Source organism: Oncorhynchus tshawytscha, linkage group LG23 (assembly GCF_018296145.1).
Source record: "Oncorhynchus tshawytscha isolate Ot180627B linkage group LG23, Otsh_v2.0, whole genome shotgun sequence".
NCBI classification, from domain to species: Eukaryota; Metazoa; Chordata; class Actinopteri; order Salmoniformes; family Salmonidae; genus Oncorhynchus; species Oncorhynchus tshawytscha.
In genome coordinates this window covers 19,814,802-19,833,880 of record NC_056451.1, presented here as the reverse complement: position 1 = coordinate 19,833,880, position 19,079 = coordinate 19,814,802, and the positions used below count along the sequence as shown (strand labels likewise).

Genomic DNA, 19,079 nt, shown 5'->3' with positions numbered 1-19,079 from the left:
ATTTGCCCTGGGTCTATGTCTCTCCTTCTTCATGGGGGAAGTATTGGTATGATTACCGATGGTGTGGTTGCTAGGTTTCCATTACAGGAACACCATTTTATCCTCAAAGCCCTGACTTAAACAAAACAGTGGCCAACTACATTCAAATCGTGGGGTTAGGTATCTGCCCTGACCCAAAGAGAGAGCTGGTTAAAAAGTAATGCCTCCCCTCTCCAACTCAAGACAGGGAGATAAATTGTAGGATGTATGGTCATGCCCGGGTGTTTTGGGAATCTCCTCGAGATTAGCCTAGCCGCCTCAGAGTGAAACAGACAGAAGCTAAAGCAATTAGCAAGCAGGAGAAATTATGCTAATGAACCTGTAGGGCTTGTTAGGTCATTTTCATTATGCGTGTTAAGCCGTGACAGGGCAGGACTTCCTTCTCCAAAGGAAGATTAATTGTAGCATAAAGGAATGAGGTGCAGAATTAAGCTTTACCTTTCAGCAGTGCAGCACACAAACAAATCTAGAGGTGTTTTAAAAACCTGGTGCTTAGACCAGGATTTGTCTACCTCTTCACCCCTTTTTGGTGGATATGATTTTGCCTGTTCCCCATCTACTCTCCATTCTTTCCAACATCATTGTAGAAAAAAAAAAATCATCCATACACAAACACACACACACACAAAGAAACACACAACATTTCCATAGTGTTTCAAACAATAAACTTTGAAAGCAGTGGGCCGAAAACAAAGAGCTGTATAAAAATAGCTGAGTCTTTGTATTGCTCTGTGTGATCTGTCACGATCGCCAGTCCATAAGTTCCATCAGCGGTTCAGTACTTCAGGACACAAGACTGTAAATGCAGCTCACAAATGAAGCCGTGAATCAAACGTTTACGGAACCTTTCACCATGTCAATATGCATTAGCTGCTGACTGCCATTTATCTAACGAATCAATCCCCGCCTTCCAACTACGCCATTACTTCCCTGATGAGCGGGGTCAGAGCACTGTCCTCCCCTGGAATTAATCTTCTGATGCCTCTGATCCAAAAACAACAGTCTTATGAAGTAATACTCATCCAGCCTTATAGACTACATAAGGAACAGATGGGAACACAAACAGCTGATAGAGGGCTTTGCAGTTGTCCTTGCCACTACATATACTCTATTGATCTGAGAGAGCTAATTTATGTACATGCGTGTGGAGGGCGAAGCACCAAGTCAGTTGATTCCTTAGGTTTCAATTGACTATGTGTCAGAGAAATACATCAACTGCCCCCAGTCTATTGGAGGCCTCCAGAGAGAAGCACCACCAACTGACCCACTAATCCAACAGAAGACTGTTACAAAGAGGCAAACAGGTCTTAAGATACAGTACAACCCTGGAACTAACTCCTCAGCAAGGTTCCTTGAACCTTAAAGGAAGCTCTCTATCCTCCAGTGGCAAGCCACAGCTATCAACCCCCAGCCAGCATCCGCTTCCCTCCATCTGGAATATGACCAGTCAGTCCAGCCACATGTCACTTTTAGCACCTTAACAGTTGTGTTGGAATGAATCTGGAACCCTAATTCCAGTCATCTCTCTCCCTTTCTCTCCATCTCTCTCACGCTCGCTCTCTCGCCCTCCCTGTCCTCCCTCTCTCCTTGTCTCTGGTGAGTTCATATTTTGGCAGTGCTCCCAGGTAAGAGAGAGTAGCGGTGTAGCAGGACTGCTGCAGAACAGTCATTACTGGTTGTGTGCTGTTATCAGAGAGGGGTTGGATCCATGCAACAGGAGCCACGTTATCACACAGGGCTCAGAGCCCAGGGACCCAGGAGGTCGTGTGTTTCAGTCCTCTGGGACAGGCCAGATGCTCACAGGAAGGCGATGCTCACAGCATGGCTGTTTCACTAACGGCTAATGCATTAGCAACAGTCACACACAGAGAAAGCATATAGTCTACGTCCAAACAACATTCCTGCCTTACTCCATCAAATGTCTAATGTGATATTTAAAATATCTAGGAAACGATCTAATGGTGGAATGGATTTCTCTGCCACAGAGCAGTAACACGTCCAACATAAGTCTCTATTCCATAATGATAATATTAATAACTTTTCAGAAGATTAGAGCAACAAAGGGCTATAGGCTAATAGCCCAATCATAGTAGCTTCTGCGTCCGAAATGGACTAAAAGCTATAAGGGAACAGAGGTCAGCAAATAGGCCGCTATTTCCGATTGGCCTCATACAGTAGCTGTAGTGATGACTCACCGTCATGAAGCCGTCCAGTAGGCCAGAGTCAGGTTTGGGCGGGGCCTGCAGGCGTTCCATGGACCACTTCTCTATGATGGAGGCCACTTGGCTGTTCTCCGTATTCAGGATCCTAAAGCCAGTCATGTTCACCCCACTGTAACGGTAGGCCTCCACGTCCAGTGCAAACAGGTCCTGACAGGCAAGAGTTAAGAGTCAGGAAAGTAGGAAAAGAACATACTTATATATAATACGCTAAAAAGGGGTTATAACTGTGTTATAAACAAAGCTAAACAAAGCCATTTTTTCCAGTAGCAGCAAAAAGGATTAAGTATAGACTAACAATTAAATAAGAATGCTGATTGTGTATATGCAAGGACATGGTAGCAATGCGAGTTAATGTGTGGTGTCTGAGTGCTGTCCTCTGCTGGAGTTAACACTGGAGTATAAAGTCCAATCTGGCAGAAAATGGCTGCCATATGTGTTCATCGATGTGGATGGGTTGTTCACTCTGGTGGGAGAATTAAGCTCTCAGCACTGCGTCCCCTCTCTGCCAAACTCAACATTGGAACATGTTAGATCGTCCTCCTGTCTGTTCCCTCTCCTCAGTCCCTCCTCAACTCCTCATCTTCAATCATTTTCACTTATCTCATTTCATACATCCTGCAAATGGCTTCGCCAGACTTAATTGCATTCATTGTGATACACTGAATGGCTTCTATAAAGAGAATGTGGACATTTAGATCTTTCATTTTAAAAAGTAATGGAAGGATGTATTTTTTCTTGATGAAAAGCTCTGGCAGAGAAGAAAACGGAAGGTTTTAGTTCAAAGGATTTTAATATTCTGGCTGGGGGAGGGGGGGCAGGAGTGTTTTGATCTAGCTACTGTTAGATGAATGAGATATGGCTTTAACAGGAGTAAGACTTGAATAATGTTTCTGACCTGACAACGGGACAGGGAGTGAATATGAGAGAGAGGGAGTCAAGGATAATGTAGAGGGTGTGTGTGTGTGTGTGTGTGTGTGTGTGTGCGTGTGTGCGTGTGTGTGCGTGCATGCATGCGTGTGTGTGCGTGCATGTGTGCCTGTGCGTGTGCGTGTGTGTGTGCCTGTGTGTGCGTGTGTGTGTGCGTGTGTGCGTGTGTGTGTGTGTGTGCGTGTGTGTGTGTGTGTGTGTGTGTGTGTGTGTGTGTGTGTGTGTGTGTGTGAGATAATCTCTGCAGAAAGAGAGAAATAGAGCAGCCCTCCAAAGTAGGCCAAGGGCCATGTCGGTTACACAACCATGGGGTGTCAGAACTGAACAGCTATCAGACCCCCACCCCCCCCCCCCTCTCTCTCTCTCTCTCTCTCTCGCTCAGTCTCTATCTCTCTCTTTCAAGAGAGAAATGATAGTTGACACTCTCCTCTCTGTCACATTTCCCTGTTCTCCTCCAGGGAAAAGTAGGGAGGCTGTCATTCACGTTCACATTCAATGTTCTTGTTGCCCTCAATCATCACAGCACATGAGCTAGGTCAGTCTGATAGCACTTTCTTTCTCACACCTAAGACATAAAAGAGATTGTTGCTTTACTTTTGATGCATGAACATTTCACATTTCAGGACTTTTGATTGGCTGTTAGTCAGTTTGAGGGAAAACATGAAGATTGAAGACTGCCTCTGTTTTGCTCACACCTTCACTGTGTCAGAAGTTTCCAGATGGATACAAAAGTTCGACAAGCAAAATGATGGGGAAGCATCTCGGCAGGCAGTGGAACATATGGCTGTACTTTACTTACCAGTGTGGTGAAGATGTAGTGATAGTACTCTGTCATCATCCCCATAGCAAGAGCCTGGAGAGAGAGAGGGGGGGGGACATTTGTGAATGCTGAATGTGTGAACCTACAGTTTACATTTTGCAGTGTGTGTGTGTGTGTGTGTGTGTGTGTGTGTGTGTGTGTGTGTGTGCACGCGTGCCTGCGTGTGTATGTTACGGAGTTATGTGTATTTCTGCATATAAAATATACACCTATAAAATATATAAACCTCACATCCACTCTCTAAGCCTGCTGTAACCATCTACTCCTCACTCCATCTCTCCATCCCTGCATATCTCCCTCCCCTCTATCCATCCATCCATCTATCCACTTGCCCTTCAACAGTGAGGGCTCACATCACTCACTAATGACGGCAATTAAGCAGACCTAAAGGCCAGGATACACCCTCATCAGGGATAGAGAGGTAATGCTGTGAGTGAGGAGGATGATTCTACTTCATTCTCCACCTATGTGAATATACTGTAAGCTGATCTCTATCAGAAGTGAGAAAAGAGAAAATAGTTGGAGCTCTATCTCTCTCTCTCTCTTTCTCTCCCTCTCTCTCTGTCTCTCTCTCACACACTCACTCTCTCTGTCTCTCTTTCTCTTTCTCTCTCTCTCTCTCTCCCCTCTCTCTCTCTCTCTCTCTCCCTCTCTCTCTCCCCCTCTCTCTCTCACACACACTCACTCTCTCTGTCTCTCTCTCTCTCTCTTTCAATTCAATTCAATTCAATTCAATTGAAGGGCTTTATTGGCATGGGAAACATGTGTTAACATTGCCAAAGCAAGTGAGGTAGATAATATATAAAGTGAAATAAACAATAAAAATTAACAGTAGACATCACACATACAGAAGTTTCAAAACAATAAAGACATTACAAATGTCATATTATATATATATATACAGTGTTTTAACAATGTACAAATGGTAAAGGACACAAGATAAAATAAATAAGTATAGATATGGGTTGTATTTACAATGGTGCGTGTTCTTCACTGGTTGCCCTTTTCTCGTGGCAACAGGTCACAAATCTTGCTGCTTTGATGGCACACTGTGGAATTTCACCCAGTAGATATGGGAGTTTTTCAAAATTGGATTTGTTTTCGAATTCTTTGTGGATCTGTGTAATCTGAGGGAAATATGTCTCTCTAATATGGTCATACATTGGGCAGGAGGTTAGGAAGTGCAGCTCAGTTTCCACCTCATTTTGTGGGCAGTGAGCACATAGCCTGTCTTCTCTTGAGAGCCATGTCTGCCTACGGCGGCCTTTCTCAATAGCAAGGCTATGCTCGCTGAGTCTGTACATAGTCAAAGCTTTCCTTAATTTTGGGTCAGTCACGGTGGTCAGGTATTCTGCCGCTGTGTACTCTCTGTGTAGGGCCAAATAGCATTCTAGTTTGCTCTGTTTTTTTGTTAATTCTTTCCAATGTGTCAAGTAGTTATCTTTTTGTTTTCTCATGATTTGGTTGGGTCTAATTGTGCTGCTGTCCTGGGACTCTGTAGGGTGTGTTCTCCCTCTCTCACTCTCTGTCTCTCTCTGTCTCTCTCTCTCTCTCTCCCCCTCTCTCTCTCACACACACTCTCTCTATTTCACTCACTCTATCTTTGTATCTCTGTTTGTCTCTCTCTCTGTCTCTCTCTCTGTCTCTCTCTCTGTCTCTCTCTCTCTGTCTGTCTCTCTATTTCCCTCACTCTATCTTTGTATCTCTGTTTGTCTCTCTCTCTGTATCTTTCTCTCTGTCTGTCTCTCTATTTCCCTCACTCTATCTTTGTCTCTATCTCTGCCTTTCTCTCTCTGTCTCTCTCTCTCTCTCTCTCTCTCTCTCTCTCTCTCTCTCTCTCTCTCTCTGTCTCTCTCTTTCACTCACTCTATCTGAATTTAGATGATATAACCGCAGACAGACAGATGACTGTGGTCATTACCTTGGTCTGATCAGTGGTGGCCATGTTTTAACAGAATTACAGACTCCTCACCTCTATGTCGCTATATCACCTGTTGTAGGGATATTATGTCTTATAGGGGAACATCTCAAGAAGTCCCTGTTATGGCAGCATTAAATCGTGGGTATACTCTGTGTGTGTCTGTTAGAGCCTTTGGCTGAGTGCCCACCCTATTTAAGCTCTATAAATGTGGCTTGGTGTCCTAGGCAGCTGCGACTGGTGAGTCGTGTTGCAGTTCCCTGACAGCTTCGCTAGCATTAGGAATCACAGATGATGATTGTGCAGGGAAATGGAGAGTGATTAAATGGGAAAGGGTCAGGCCAGCAATTGCTGCCGGTGTCAGGTGGGTACGGTAAGTATCCAGGTGGGTTGAACATACTCTAATCTACTCACCAGTAATGCAGCTAGCATTACCCCTGGCCAATGAGGTTACACAGACAATAAGGGTGCAGAATGTAAATGATTGTATTTCCTTTTCCAATCAGATCACAACATTAAAACGTTCCTCTTCATTAGGTGGACCTGATGGAATGATCTGTTTCTTAGCCAATCAGATATCTTCAATCCTATGATACACTGCACTCTATCCGTGGACACCACAGAGGGATTGGGGAAATCTGCAGGATTTACAAACTCGCCGTTTAGGGATCAGAAGAAAAGTGATCTAATAGCACCTGCATATCATAAGCATTTGGCCACCTGCATATGAACTCTAGAGGAAGGCCTACAGAGGTTAGCATGAAGAATTTGATGCTGGATATTTAGCATGCAGACAGTCCCACAATGGCACTATGAATGACAGTTAAACCACCACCAGTTGTTTCTTTACGGTAGAAGATTGATCTGCTTCTCTAAAGAGTACCATGACTGTCATCTCAGAGTGAAATGAGGAGAGGAATCCTTCCATCACTGAGTCAGGCCGGTGTCTTGTAATGAGGATATCATAGAAAAGTCCTTCATTATCCCCCCATTACCAGGGAGTAGCTCACATGCTACTAGCTAATGATAGGTGTCCTTGACCTTCATAACCAATCACCAGCTACCACACTGATTAAAAAAGCCAAGCGGGAGAGAGTGAGGGACAAAGAGTGAGTGCCAGGGTGAGTCATGTTATCTTTAATATTTGAAACATCCTGGAAGCAGGAGGAGGAATATGAATGTTTTTAATTAATTGAGTCCGTATAAAACATCCTCTCTTTCTGTTTCAGGTGTAGCTGAGATCCTGCATGATTAAAATGAACTTAGAGAACATTCCTTCTTTCAAGGAAATGTACAAAAAAAAAACATATTTTGCACCCAGTTTGACAAAACGTGTCTGAATTGACTGGGGATTGTGACTCCTCACTCTCACTCACACAGACACACATCACTTCCCCTCCTCACACACACCTGTTTTAGGATGCCGGCAGCCATTTCGTGTCCACAGTCGAAGATGACGTGGAACTCCTTCCCTCTCTTCATCTCCTTGAGGAGAGGCTTGGAGTCCTTGGTGTCCGCTGGCAACTGGCGGATCTTCAAGCGGATGTTGTAGCGAGATGGAGCCTTTATGAGCTCCTGTAACCGAATAAGACCTTCAGAGGAAACACAGAGGCAAAAAAAGAAGTAAGTGAGAGGGAATGAAGCAATGTACAATACATATACCATTTTGAATGAAAGGGGGATACGTAGTCAGTAGTCCCACTGAATGCCTTCAACTGAAATGTGTCTTCCATATTTAACCCAACCCCTCTGAATCAGAGAGGTGAGGGGGACTGCCTTAGTCAACATCCACATCATCGGCACCTGGGAAACAGTGGGTTAACTGCCTTGCTCAGGGGCAGAATGACACATTTTTACCTCAGTTCGGGGATACGATCCAGCAACCTTTCGGTTACTGGCCCAACGCGCTAACCACTAGGCTACCTGCCACCCCAAATATGTCATGTTAATTCCGTTTCTGTTGCAAACAGTGCAGGCTCCCCATTTTCCAAAGATAAACTACAAATATGTATCTCTGGTAATTGAAGTTTTACTCTGTATTCATTTGACTCCCTTGGTTTTAATTAGTAGTAGATAAGGAAGCTCTATGAATAGATGTCTAATGTCATTCCAATTTTAATGAAATCCATCCATCTGTCAACTTGTCTCGCATCTCTTCCCTCCTCCCTCCTCCCTCCTTCTCTCTCCTCATCCTCCTCCTCCCTCCTCCTCCCCCCTTTCCCCCTCCTCCTCCTCCTTTCTCCTCCTCCTCTCCCGCTTTCTTTCTCTCCCTTCTTTGCACTATTGCACATTTCATTCCACTTCCTCATTTCTTAATATTTGTCTGTATCCCTCCTGTTCTACCTCCACCATCTATGTTTCTCTCAATGCTCTGTTTTGTCTGGCGCCACACTGTATCTTACCAGAACCAGTACCACAGACCTTGATGCTAGAAGAAAACGGATCACCACAGTATGAATTCCCCTTTGAAAGGGGGAGTGATGAATGCCTTTTATCATTCATCACTGATACATTGAATTCACACTCATTATCGATCCGTCTACAGTACTTCCTCTATATTCATTTATCACCGCTGCAAAAACTATGATTTACAAGATGTATATATTTCTGCCGATACATGCTTTTAAATGGATAGTCGTTGGCTCAATGACTGGAAGCCTATGGGAACAGCTAGCAAGTCATTGCGCCAACATCTCAATTCCTACATAGAGATATAGGACAGAGAGCCACTATGGCTGAAGAATTCTTATAAGTGTTTCCAGTCATCTGTAAGTGCAATCAATAATCTTTTCCCTGGTTCAGTACTGTATAGACCTGTCACAGTAACAGTCACAGTCACAACCATGTAGTTGTTATTCTCTGCAGCCTGCAGCCATACAGGCAGTCCCCAGCTGGTTGGCCCATGGCATTATTTGTTTACTTCCTGTTTCTACTTGAGCGCACAGCACCATGGGACACCAGCCCAGCTCAGCTCACAGCTTGTTGTTGAGCATTGAGCAGCAGCCAGTTCCCAAGCCTTCATTAAATCACAACAACACTCTGTCGCACACTGATGATGATGCCCCACGGTGGCGCCCACTCGCACGCTGATGATGCGTCATTGCCCGTGACAAAGTGGACACAGTAGCCACAATGAAGGGCTGAGGACCTCACTCACTATGGGTCACTATTAACTTAATTCATACACTGCAGAATACACATACGATGAGCCAGAGAGAGGATGCAGTCTAGCTATCGCTACAGGCTATGGCTATGACTGAAATAGGCTACCTATTCCTAGTGCACATGCCCTGGTCTAAAGTAGTGCACTACAAAAGGAATATGGTGCTATTTCAGACGCAGCCTAAGAAGAAGACCAGCTGGCCTTCTCAATTTGAACAGACACCCTTAGTTAGACTTCATTGCACATCAGCTTGTTTCAAAATGTTCATTACCTGACCATCACAGTTAGTGTAAATAGCTGCTTTGTTGGCGGCCACAAAGGCTCATGGTGATCACAGTGAATGTTAAGCAGATGGAGGCGCTTGTGAAAATCTGTAGTTCTTAAATCAATTAAAGAGTTATGATCGTTTGTTTCGATCCCAATCTATAATTCTGCTGAATTTTGGAATTCATGCAAAAGTGAACATGCGGTATGTGAGTGTGTGTGTATGTGTGTGTGTGTGATGTGGTCCAATCTGGCTGGGGTGCTTAGTGTTGCAAGAGCTTTCCACTACAGGAGCAGCACTCAGTGTTTTGCGGTTAGTTAGTTAACATTGATTAAACCACCCTGACACCTCTGACTGCTGCATTCACTCATCATAAACAACATGTCAGAGTACCTCATTCTCACACACTTTCCATCTCTCTCTTTCCCCTGCTCACTCTCCATCTTTCTCCATCACTCACTCTCTTCCTCTTTCTCCCTCAATCTCTCTCTTCCTCTCCCCCCTCTCAATCTCTCTCTCTCCTCTCCCCCTGTCTATCTCCTCTGCTGTCTCCCATGCTATTCTACCTGGCTGATTCCCCCCTCTTCACCACCCCAACACTCTGCCTGAGACCACAGCAATCTGGAGAGAAAAATATGGAGAGAGGGAGAGAGGGAAGTGGTGATCTGTATTGACTGTGTCTAATGCCTTGTGACTGCCTGCTCCAGGATCCATATTTAACTCTGCATGAATATTTCATCCACTCAAAGCGTTTATTAGGGTCCGTCTGGGAGTCTCCTGAGCGTAAAACAGAACAGCCCTGTGATAAATATCCTGTGAGGCGAAGACGCAGCCACAGCAACCCTCTCTTCAGGTATTCCGCTCCAAACTTCCTCAAAGAACCGCTCATAGGGTGAGTTTCCACTGCAGATCATCCATCAGAGGTAGAGATGTAGCATGGTGCATCTCAGTAGTCTAGTTTCCTGACCTTGTCTCCTTTCCTTTGTCTGCACCAATGTTGAACTACATATAGCGTGTATATCAATAGTCTAATGGTCTCGTTTCCTGTCCTTGTCTCCTTCCCTTTGCTCTAATGTTGACATACCTTTCTCAGTTGTCTAAAATTCCATCCTCTCCTCGCCTGTTTTCAGAAGCCACTTTAGCCTATTGTGTGATTCTCCTGGAGGTCTATCTCTGGCACAGTGAGTGTTGCATGATGGGAAGCGGGAGGCTGGCAGGAGTGAATGGAGTAATGGCTGTGTGATTCACGCACCTCCCCAATAATCTGCGGGTCAAGGTTAATGTAGCCCTCTCGGCATCACCAGCCTTATTTCTGTTCCATTAAACGTGTTGAACAAATTGAAAAAAGATTCAAACATGTTTCCGGTCAAAGGTTTTAATTGCCGTTCAGGAATGTGGAAGGATGGAAGGAAAGAATTCCCCTTTGTGGGAAATACACACATCCATGTGTCTCCTCTCTGCTCATAAAGTGTGGACCACTTTACACTATGTATTGAGCTTATAACTGTCGTTAAAACTGTCGTTAAAACTGTCATTATAACCAAGGCCTTATGGAGTTTTCCCTCAGGGAACACCTTTTTAAAAATATTTTACCTTTATTTAACTAGGCAAGTCAGTTAAGAACAAATTCTTATTTTCAATGATGGCCTAGGAACAGTGGGTTAACTGCCTGTTCAGCTCGGGATATGAACTTGCAACCTTTTGGTTACTAGTCCAACGCTCTAGCCACTAGGCTACCCTGCCGCCCCGGGAAAAGAGTCTACAACTCTCTCAGTAATGCCTGTACTAAAACCACATTCTTTGCACTGTGCTTCACTAGATGTGAGACAGACGCAACAGACACTACACCAGAAGTGTGCTGCTAACTGATGCTGTCTTCTGTAGTTTGAAGATGGGCATGTTGTAAGAACACAATGTGGACTCATTAAAGTTAGTTCCCTGGAACATCTGGTCGTCTGTTGCTATGCATGGCGTAGTCGGCACAATAACATCTTGTCGGAGTTCCAAACAGCTGGTGGACTTTAATTAACATTGCATGTCACCAACAACACTGACGTGACAGGTTCAATAAAACAATCTTAAAAGTTGTACTTGTAGCCTTCCAAATTGTGAAAGTAAGGCTACAACTACTGTTTTGTCTATTTCTATTTCAAAATGGTTCCTGTTCACTGTAAAAACATCCCATATTAGCAAGATATCCATTTAACTACAGAACCATCAGAGTACTTTGACCCTACTATGAAACATACAGCCCTTGATTAAACCTATTACACCTATCCAGACCAATAGAATTCAATAGACAGTAACAGAGAAGCAAAAAGTACAACCAAAGCGATTAAAATCACGTAGAAAATCCAAATGATCACAGCAAGCTACATCATCACAGCAGTACCTATTAATCCGACGCAGCCAAAGCTGAATTATCATGGCACTTAGTAGAACGACAGCTAGCGGGCTTCTCTAAACAATCTGCAGTGTGGTAGTGGAGCGTTTGATGGGAATGGTGCGGCTGGTGTGTGTTTTCACTCACACACATCAAATTGAAACAGATTACTGAAGGGGTCCTGGGACTCTAGAGCCAATCACTTCCACTCAACTTGACTCACTCCCAAGTACACTTAAATGTCTCTCAGCCTAAGCAAACACACACACACAGCACACAAACACACAGATGGACGCACACTTGGACGTATGTGCACACACACACACACAAAAGGAGACACACTCAAAACACACAAATAAATAGACTAGCAAATCAGAAATGCCTTTTCTTCAAATGCCAAATCGTTCTGCCAAAAATAGAGTGAAATAAAACAACCACTTTTTGATTACAACAAGGCAATCAGCCACTCCTCTGTAAACATTTTGCTACTCTGGGGTTTAGGCCGACCTTTCAACTAATGCAATTAAAAAAAAAAGTCAGGCAGATATGGGTCTAAACCTCTCCCATAACAGAATTACACCCATTTGACACACAGTAAATGACCTTTTCCTCAGAAGAGTCATGCGGTGTACATTTCAATTATGTTTTTTGTTGTGTTGTTTTTTTAAATATATATTTATTGTTTTGTTCTGTCATAAAATGCAACCATAGGGATCCTTGCTGGCAGCTATATAGAGGAAAACAGAGTGAAAACTGAGTGATGGCTATAGAATGGCTATACAGTGGTGTTGGATGGAGCAGCTGGTCGTTGGGTCGTTAAACCTCTCTTTGCTCTTAGGGACCCCCTCCTCTAGTCTACCACCTCTACGGTTGGTCGGTTGCAGTCGGAGGATGTTGTCATGGAAACCGGGCCATAAACATAGAGCCAGGGTGATTAAACTGTCACTCTCTCCCTCCCGCCATCAATGCAGGAAGGGGGGCTGGGACTGGGGGGAATATTTATAGGAGTTACCCCTCTAACCCTGCACCATAGGTCGTCCCAGCGTCTCCATCTCTCCCTCACTACCCAATACAACTCCAGTGTAACATGACTCCCATAACGTTGTGATGTGTGGCTCGGAATACTACCACCACAACACAGAGTGTAGATGCCATTGCCTTTGTACCATTACAAAGTTGAGCTGTTAGAAGAGGGTCATTATGGGTATTGATTTACTTGTATGCTCTCTGGTTCACGGAGAAACAGCCCAATGAGAAAGCTGTTTCCTGTTCCACTCTGAGGCAACAGCAGGAGGGCAATGGGGCTGTGAAGGAGTCCCTCCTGAGAGAATTACATGGCATTATAGGGGTTCTGGTACACTGACTTATCCAATATGTTGGACAATATGTTTTCACACACATAAAAACAGGCAAAGTAAAGCAGACCTACACATTTCCCTGTTCCATACACGATTACCTGAACCATTCCAAACATCCCATTCAGGTCTCTTTCCTTCTCATCCTCATATCTTCAACCATTAGCTGTAACGGCTTTCCTCTCCCTCTTCTGAGGAGGAGTAGCAAGGATCGGACCAATACGCAGCGTGGTAAGTGTCCATGATACTTTAATAGTCACTGAATACGACAAAATACAAAAATAACAAAGTGAATGAAAACAAAAACAGTCCTGAATGGTGACACAAACAACAAAACAGGAAACAATCACCCACCAAACACAGGTGGGAAAAGACCTAAGTATGATTCTCAATCAGAGACAACTAACGACACCTGCCTCTGATTGAGAATCATACCAGGCCAAACACAGGTGGGAAAAGGCTACCTAAGTATGATTCTCAATCAGAGACAGTTAACAACACCTGCCTCTGATTGAGAACCATACCAGGCCAAACACAAAACACAACATAGAAAAACGAACATAGACAACCCACCCCAACTCACGCCCTGACCAACCTAAAACAAAGACATAACAAAAGAACTAAGGTCAGAACGTGACAGTAGCAACGGGTCCCGAATGGACTGGAGATTCCGGCAGCAGCGGACAGGCGGGAGACTCTGGCAGCTCCGACGTGAAGGGCAACTCCGACAGCGCCGGAGTGACGGGCGATTCTGGCAGCTCCTGGCTGACGGACGGCTCTGGCAGCTCCTGATTGACGGGCGGCTCTGGCAGCTCCTTACTGGTGGGCGTCTCTGACAGCTCAGGACAGACGGGAGACTCTGGCAGCTCAGGGCAGACGGGAGACTCTGGCAGCTCAGGACAGACGGGAGACTCTGGGAGCTCAGGACAGACGGGAGCCTCTGGCAGCTCTGGACAGGCTGGAGCACCTGGAGGAAGGAGACGGAGAGACAGCCTGGTGCGTGGGGCTGCCACCGGCCTGATGCGTGGAGGAGGAACCGGATAGACCGGACCGTGGATGCGCACTGGAGGTCTCGAGCACCGAGCCTGCACAACCCTACCTGGCTGGATACTCCCCATCGCCAGGCCAGTGTGGTGAGGTGGAACAGACCGCACTGGGCTGTGCTGGCGAACAGGGGACACCGTGCGTAGGGCTGGTGCCATGTACCCCGGCCAGAGGAGACGCACTGGAGACCAGATGCGCTGAGCCGGCTTCATGGCACCTGGCTCGATGCCCGCTCTAGCCCGGCCGATACGAGGCACTGCGATGTAACGCACCGGGCTATGCCTGCGCACCGGGGACACACGGCACAACACGGTGCCTGCCCGGTCCACCTCTCTCCACGGTAAGCACGGGGAGTTGGCTCAGGTCTCCTACCTGACTTAGCCACACTCCCCGTGTGCCCCGCCCCAAAACATTTTTGGGGCTGCCTCTCATCTCTGTTGCGCTGCCGTGCTAGCTTCTCATAATGCCGCTTCTCGGCTTTGGCTGCCTCCAGCTCCTCCTGGGGGCGGCGATACACCCCAGCCTGTGTCCAGGGTAACTCTCCATCCAAGATCTCCTCCCATGTCCAGGAGTCCAGAACTCGCTGCTGCCCGATACCACACTGCTTGGTCCTTGGTTGGTGGGTGATTCTATAACGGCTTTCCTCTTCCTCTTCTGAGGAGGAGTAGCAAGGATCGGACCAATACGCAGCGTGGTAAGTGTCCATGATACTTTAATAATCACTGAACACGACAAAATACAAAAATAACAAAGTGAATGAAAACGAAAACAGTCCTGAATGGTGACACAAACAACAAAACAGGAAACAATCACCCACCAAACACAGGTGGGAAAAGACCTAAGTATGATTCTCAATCAGAGACAACTAACGACACCTGCCTCTGATTGAGAATCATACCAGGCCAAACACAAAACACAACATAGAAAAACGAACATAGACAACCCACCCCAACTCACGCCCTGACCAACCTAAAACAAAGACATAAGAAAAGAACTAAGGTCAGAACGTGACATTAGCTCGATGAGCACATGCATTTATTCACTATCTATTGGCTCACCCCGTGTCAACCTGCTACGTCCACTAGCACCTTCATTAACAGGGTGTTAGGGATCAGCCAGAATCAATGTTTCCCCAAAGCTGCCTATCTCACACTGAGCCCTTCTGAACAAGGGATGTAGGGAACCTGCAGGGCACACATGTAGTGGGGTAATAATAGTATTATATATACCTCACATGCAACTTGTAATAAGACTATGCAACTAGCCTATTAAAACGTATGTCTGACTCCATAAAGATAATTCAAATATACAAGCAAGCATTAGCCAATAAGTTGATGTTGACAAGCAAGAATTGCTCTGAGATTTTTCTATATCAAGGACAGATATTTAATTAGCATTGTACAATGAATGGATTCACATACAGTTCAATGCATAAAGCTTAAGCTACAAGGCAATACTGACATTAAGGAAGCATACTTCTAGGTATATACACTACCGTTCAAAAGTTTGGGGTTGCTTAGAAATGTCCTTGCTTAGAAAAGCACATTTATTTTTTGTCCATTGAAATAACATCAAATTGATCAGAAATACAGTGTAGACATTGTTAATGTTGTAAATGACTATTGTAGCTGGAAACGGCAGATTTTTAATGGAATATCTACATAGGTATACAGTACAGTGGCCCATTATCAGCAACCAAGTTTATAATTTTAAAAGGCTAATTGATCATTAGAAAACCCTTTTGCAGTTATGTTAGCACAGCTGAAAACTGTCGTTCTGATTAAAGAAGCAATAAAACTGTCCTTCTTTAGACTAGTTGAGTATCTGGAGCATCAGCATTTGTGGGTTCGATTACAGGCTCAAAATGGCCAGAAACAAAAGACATTTCTTCTGAAACTAGTCAGTCTATTATTGTTCAGAGAAATGAAGGCTATTCCATGCGAGACATTTCCAAGAAATGTCTCATACCACGCTGTGTACTACTCCCTTCACAGAACACCGCAAAATGGCTCTAACCAGAATAGAAAGAGGAGTGGGAGGCCCCGGTGCACAACTGAGCAAGAGGACTAGTACATTAGAGTGTCTAGTTTGAGAAACAGACGCCTCACAAGTCCTCAACTGGCAGCTTCATTAAATAGTACCTGCAAAACACCAGTCTCAACGTCAACAGTGAAGAGGCGACTCCGGGATGCTGGCCTTCTAGGCAGAGTTGTAAAGAAAAAGCCATATCTCAGACTGGCCAAAAAAAAGAAAAGATTAAAATGTCCAAAAGAACACAGACTCTGGACAGAGGAACTCTGGGCTGTCTGTCTCTACCCTAAGCGTTGATTCATCATGCAGAGGCTGTAGAGAAGTCATATTTAGACATTGCATATTCATTTCAATGCAATGCCTTTCTCAATATCTAAAATATGAATTATTAGCTACAGGATGAACATATTGAAACCTGTTTTGGACACTTCACTGGTTTCTGTTTTGTTTTGCTTGGTTGGTTGTAGTTTTTTGGGAAATAGATTTAAACTGAATTAAATTGAAAGCAAAATGGTTTAAGCGATAAAATACTGGCCAATGGAGCCCCAGTGTGTTTCTCAGAGCATGTGAAGACCTGGCAGTGTTGTCCTGAGCCTGGATACACACACGGACGCACACACATACAGACAGACATCCTGTCCTGAGGCTGGCTCCCTCCCTGACCCCTGGCATATGGCACATGTACCCTGCCCGCTGAGACGTTTGCTGCCTGCTGTTATAACACTGGAACACTGGCCATCTGGGGACGAAGGGGGGTAGGGCTACAGGGCTACTCTACTGTACAGGACTATAATCATAGTCTATATTACCTGTGAAGGTGGACAAGGCCTTTTGGGTTTTTTGATATGGTCATTTAGCAGAACAGATCTGTTGACAACGACGGATATATATTTAGTATATGTGGCCCATCTGAGTACCAACCCACAGCCCTTATGCTGCCAGGCCAGTACCATGGTCTGTCTACTGTAACTCACAAGCTGTTGGAATCACTGTGAGAAAAAGGTGATGTGATGAAAGGTGTGAGGTACAGTACAGTAAGGGATCAGTGACTGAGCTTGTTCTGTGGTCATAGACCACTGTGACTGAACCTGTTCTGTGGTCATAGACCACTGTGACTGAACCTGTTCTGTGGTCATAGATCATAGTGACTGAACCTGTTCTGTGGTCATGGATCACTGTGACTGAACCTGTTCTGTGGTCATAGACCACTGTGACTGAACCTGTTCTGTGGTCATAGATCATAGTGACTGAACCTGTTCTGTGGTCATGGATCACTGTGACTGAACCTGTTCTGTGGTCATAGATCACTGTGACTGAACCTGTTCTGTAGTCATAGATCACTGTGACTGAACCTGTTCTGTGGTCATAGATCACTGTGACTGAACCTGTTCTGTGGTCATAGATCACTGGGACTGAACCTGTTCTGTGGTCATAGATCACGGTGACTGAACCTGTTCTGTGGTCATAGATCACTGTGACTGTGAAGTTATGAGGTGATTCCAAGCCTGTTATATTCATTCTATTTCTATGCTTTCTAGGCACAGTGGTTGGACAGACAGGAAATGAGCCTTGCTGTGTTGTTGTCATTGACCATGAAGGTGTGAGGTAAGTGGCCAGGGGTCTTACCTGTGCTGTCATCATAGACAACGGTGACCGTCTTCCACTTGAAGAAGTGAACCAGGTCCAGAATGGCTCGGCTGAGAGAGGAGAAGTCTGGGTAGAGGCTGACGTAGAAGGAGTCCCTGTTGTCAGACACCTGGTGCTTCCATTTGGTCTGGATGTGGGGCACGCCAAGCGCGTTACAGATGGACTGGACCGCATTGGCCGACGAGCTGTGGGAGGGCCCGAAGATGGCCGCCACCCCCAGAGATAGTTGGTCGCAGGCTGGGGGAGGAGACAATGTTCAGTTAATCCTTTATTCAGTGGTTTATTCAGTATTATATGACATGCTACTGTGAGTTCCTGGAGGATAAGTCATGGACTTCCCACTCCACTATGGCAAGCTGTCCATCCCTATATGGTTTTGAATGACCATCATGAAGCATATTTGGAAGGAAGCCAGTGACAGTCTAAAATGTATGAGCAAGAGCTATACACAGTAGGCCTGCATAATATATGAAACGATTGGCAACACTTTGTAACAACAACATTGTCCTTTCTAATTACTTAATTTGATGAAAGGAGAAAACGCTTCAATCACAGAAAAAGGATGTAATGGCCAGTAATCGATAAGACCATTTGGATGCGTATGAAAAGCACCCTTTTCCCTATAGTGTTCTACTTTTGGACAGACCCTTATGGGGTTGCCCTATGGACGCTGGACAAAAGTAGTGCACTTTATCGGGAAAAGGGTGCCGTTTTAGATTCAACCTTTGAGATGGCAGGCCTAATGCAACCCAGTAAAACTATAGATTATAGCCGTTTATAAACCTGTCTCCAGGGAGACAACCAGCTCTGTGAATTAGTATTACTGTTGAGTCCTTAGCAGAAACCAATCAATTGTCTCTGTTTACGTTTCAACTGCACAGACAACGGATGCATTCCAAATAGCAACCTATTCCCATATAGAGCACTACTTTTGACCAGATTCCTATGGGGCAGCCCGATGGGCCCTAATCAAAAGTAGTGCACTATAAAGCCTAAAGGGAATAGGTTGCCATTTGGGATGCATCCATCCTCTTTCTACGCCTGATTATATTTGTCCCAATCCAACCAACGAACTACGGATGAGCCCACATTCACTGGGTGGGTGGGAACGCACTAACAACGCTAAATAAGATAGGAGAGTCACACAAATAGCAAGCAAACGTATTTCAGCACTTGTTCTATGAATATTGTTCCAGGAGACCAACACCAGTCAGGAATCTACAGCATGTGGTTGTGAATGCAGCTTTCTGAATTGTATTCATAAT

At 45.0% G+C, this 19,079-nt stretch overlaps 1 protein-coding gene across 3 annotated transcripts in view; it reads right to left on the bottom strand.

Annotated features, from left to right (window-relative positions):
- Positions 1 to 19,079, bottom strand: part of LOC112222782 (glutamate receptor ionotropic, kainate 2-like) — a 246,155-nt gene that overhangs the window by 142,167 nt on the left and 84,909 nt on the right. For all 3 annotated transcript variants that reach the window (XM_042304836.1, XM_042304834.1, XM_042304835.1), the window contains 4 exons: positions 17,794 to 18,051; positions 7,337 to 7,518; positions 3,988 to 4,041; positions 2,235 to 2,408 (listed from right to left, as the gene is read on the bottom strand). In XM_042304836.1, coding sequence (XP_042160770.1) covers positions 2,235 to 2,408; positions 3,988 to 4,041; positions 7,337 to 7,518; positions 17,794 to 18,051 — 668 coding nt within the window. The remainder of the gene's footprint in view (positions 1 to 2,234; positions 2,409 to 3,987; positions 4,042 to 7,336; positions 7,519 to 17,793; positions 18,052 to 19,079) is intronic.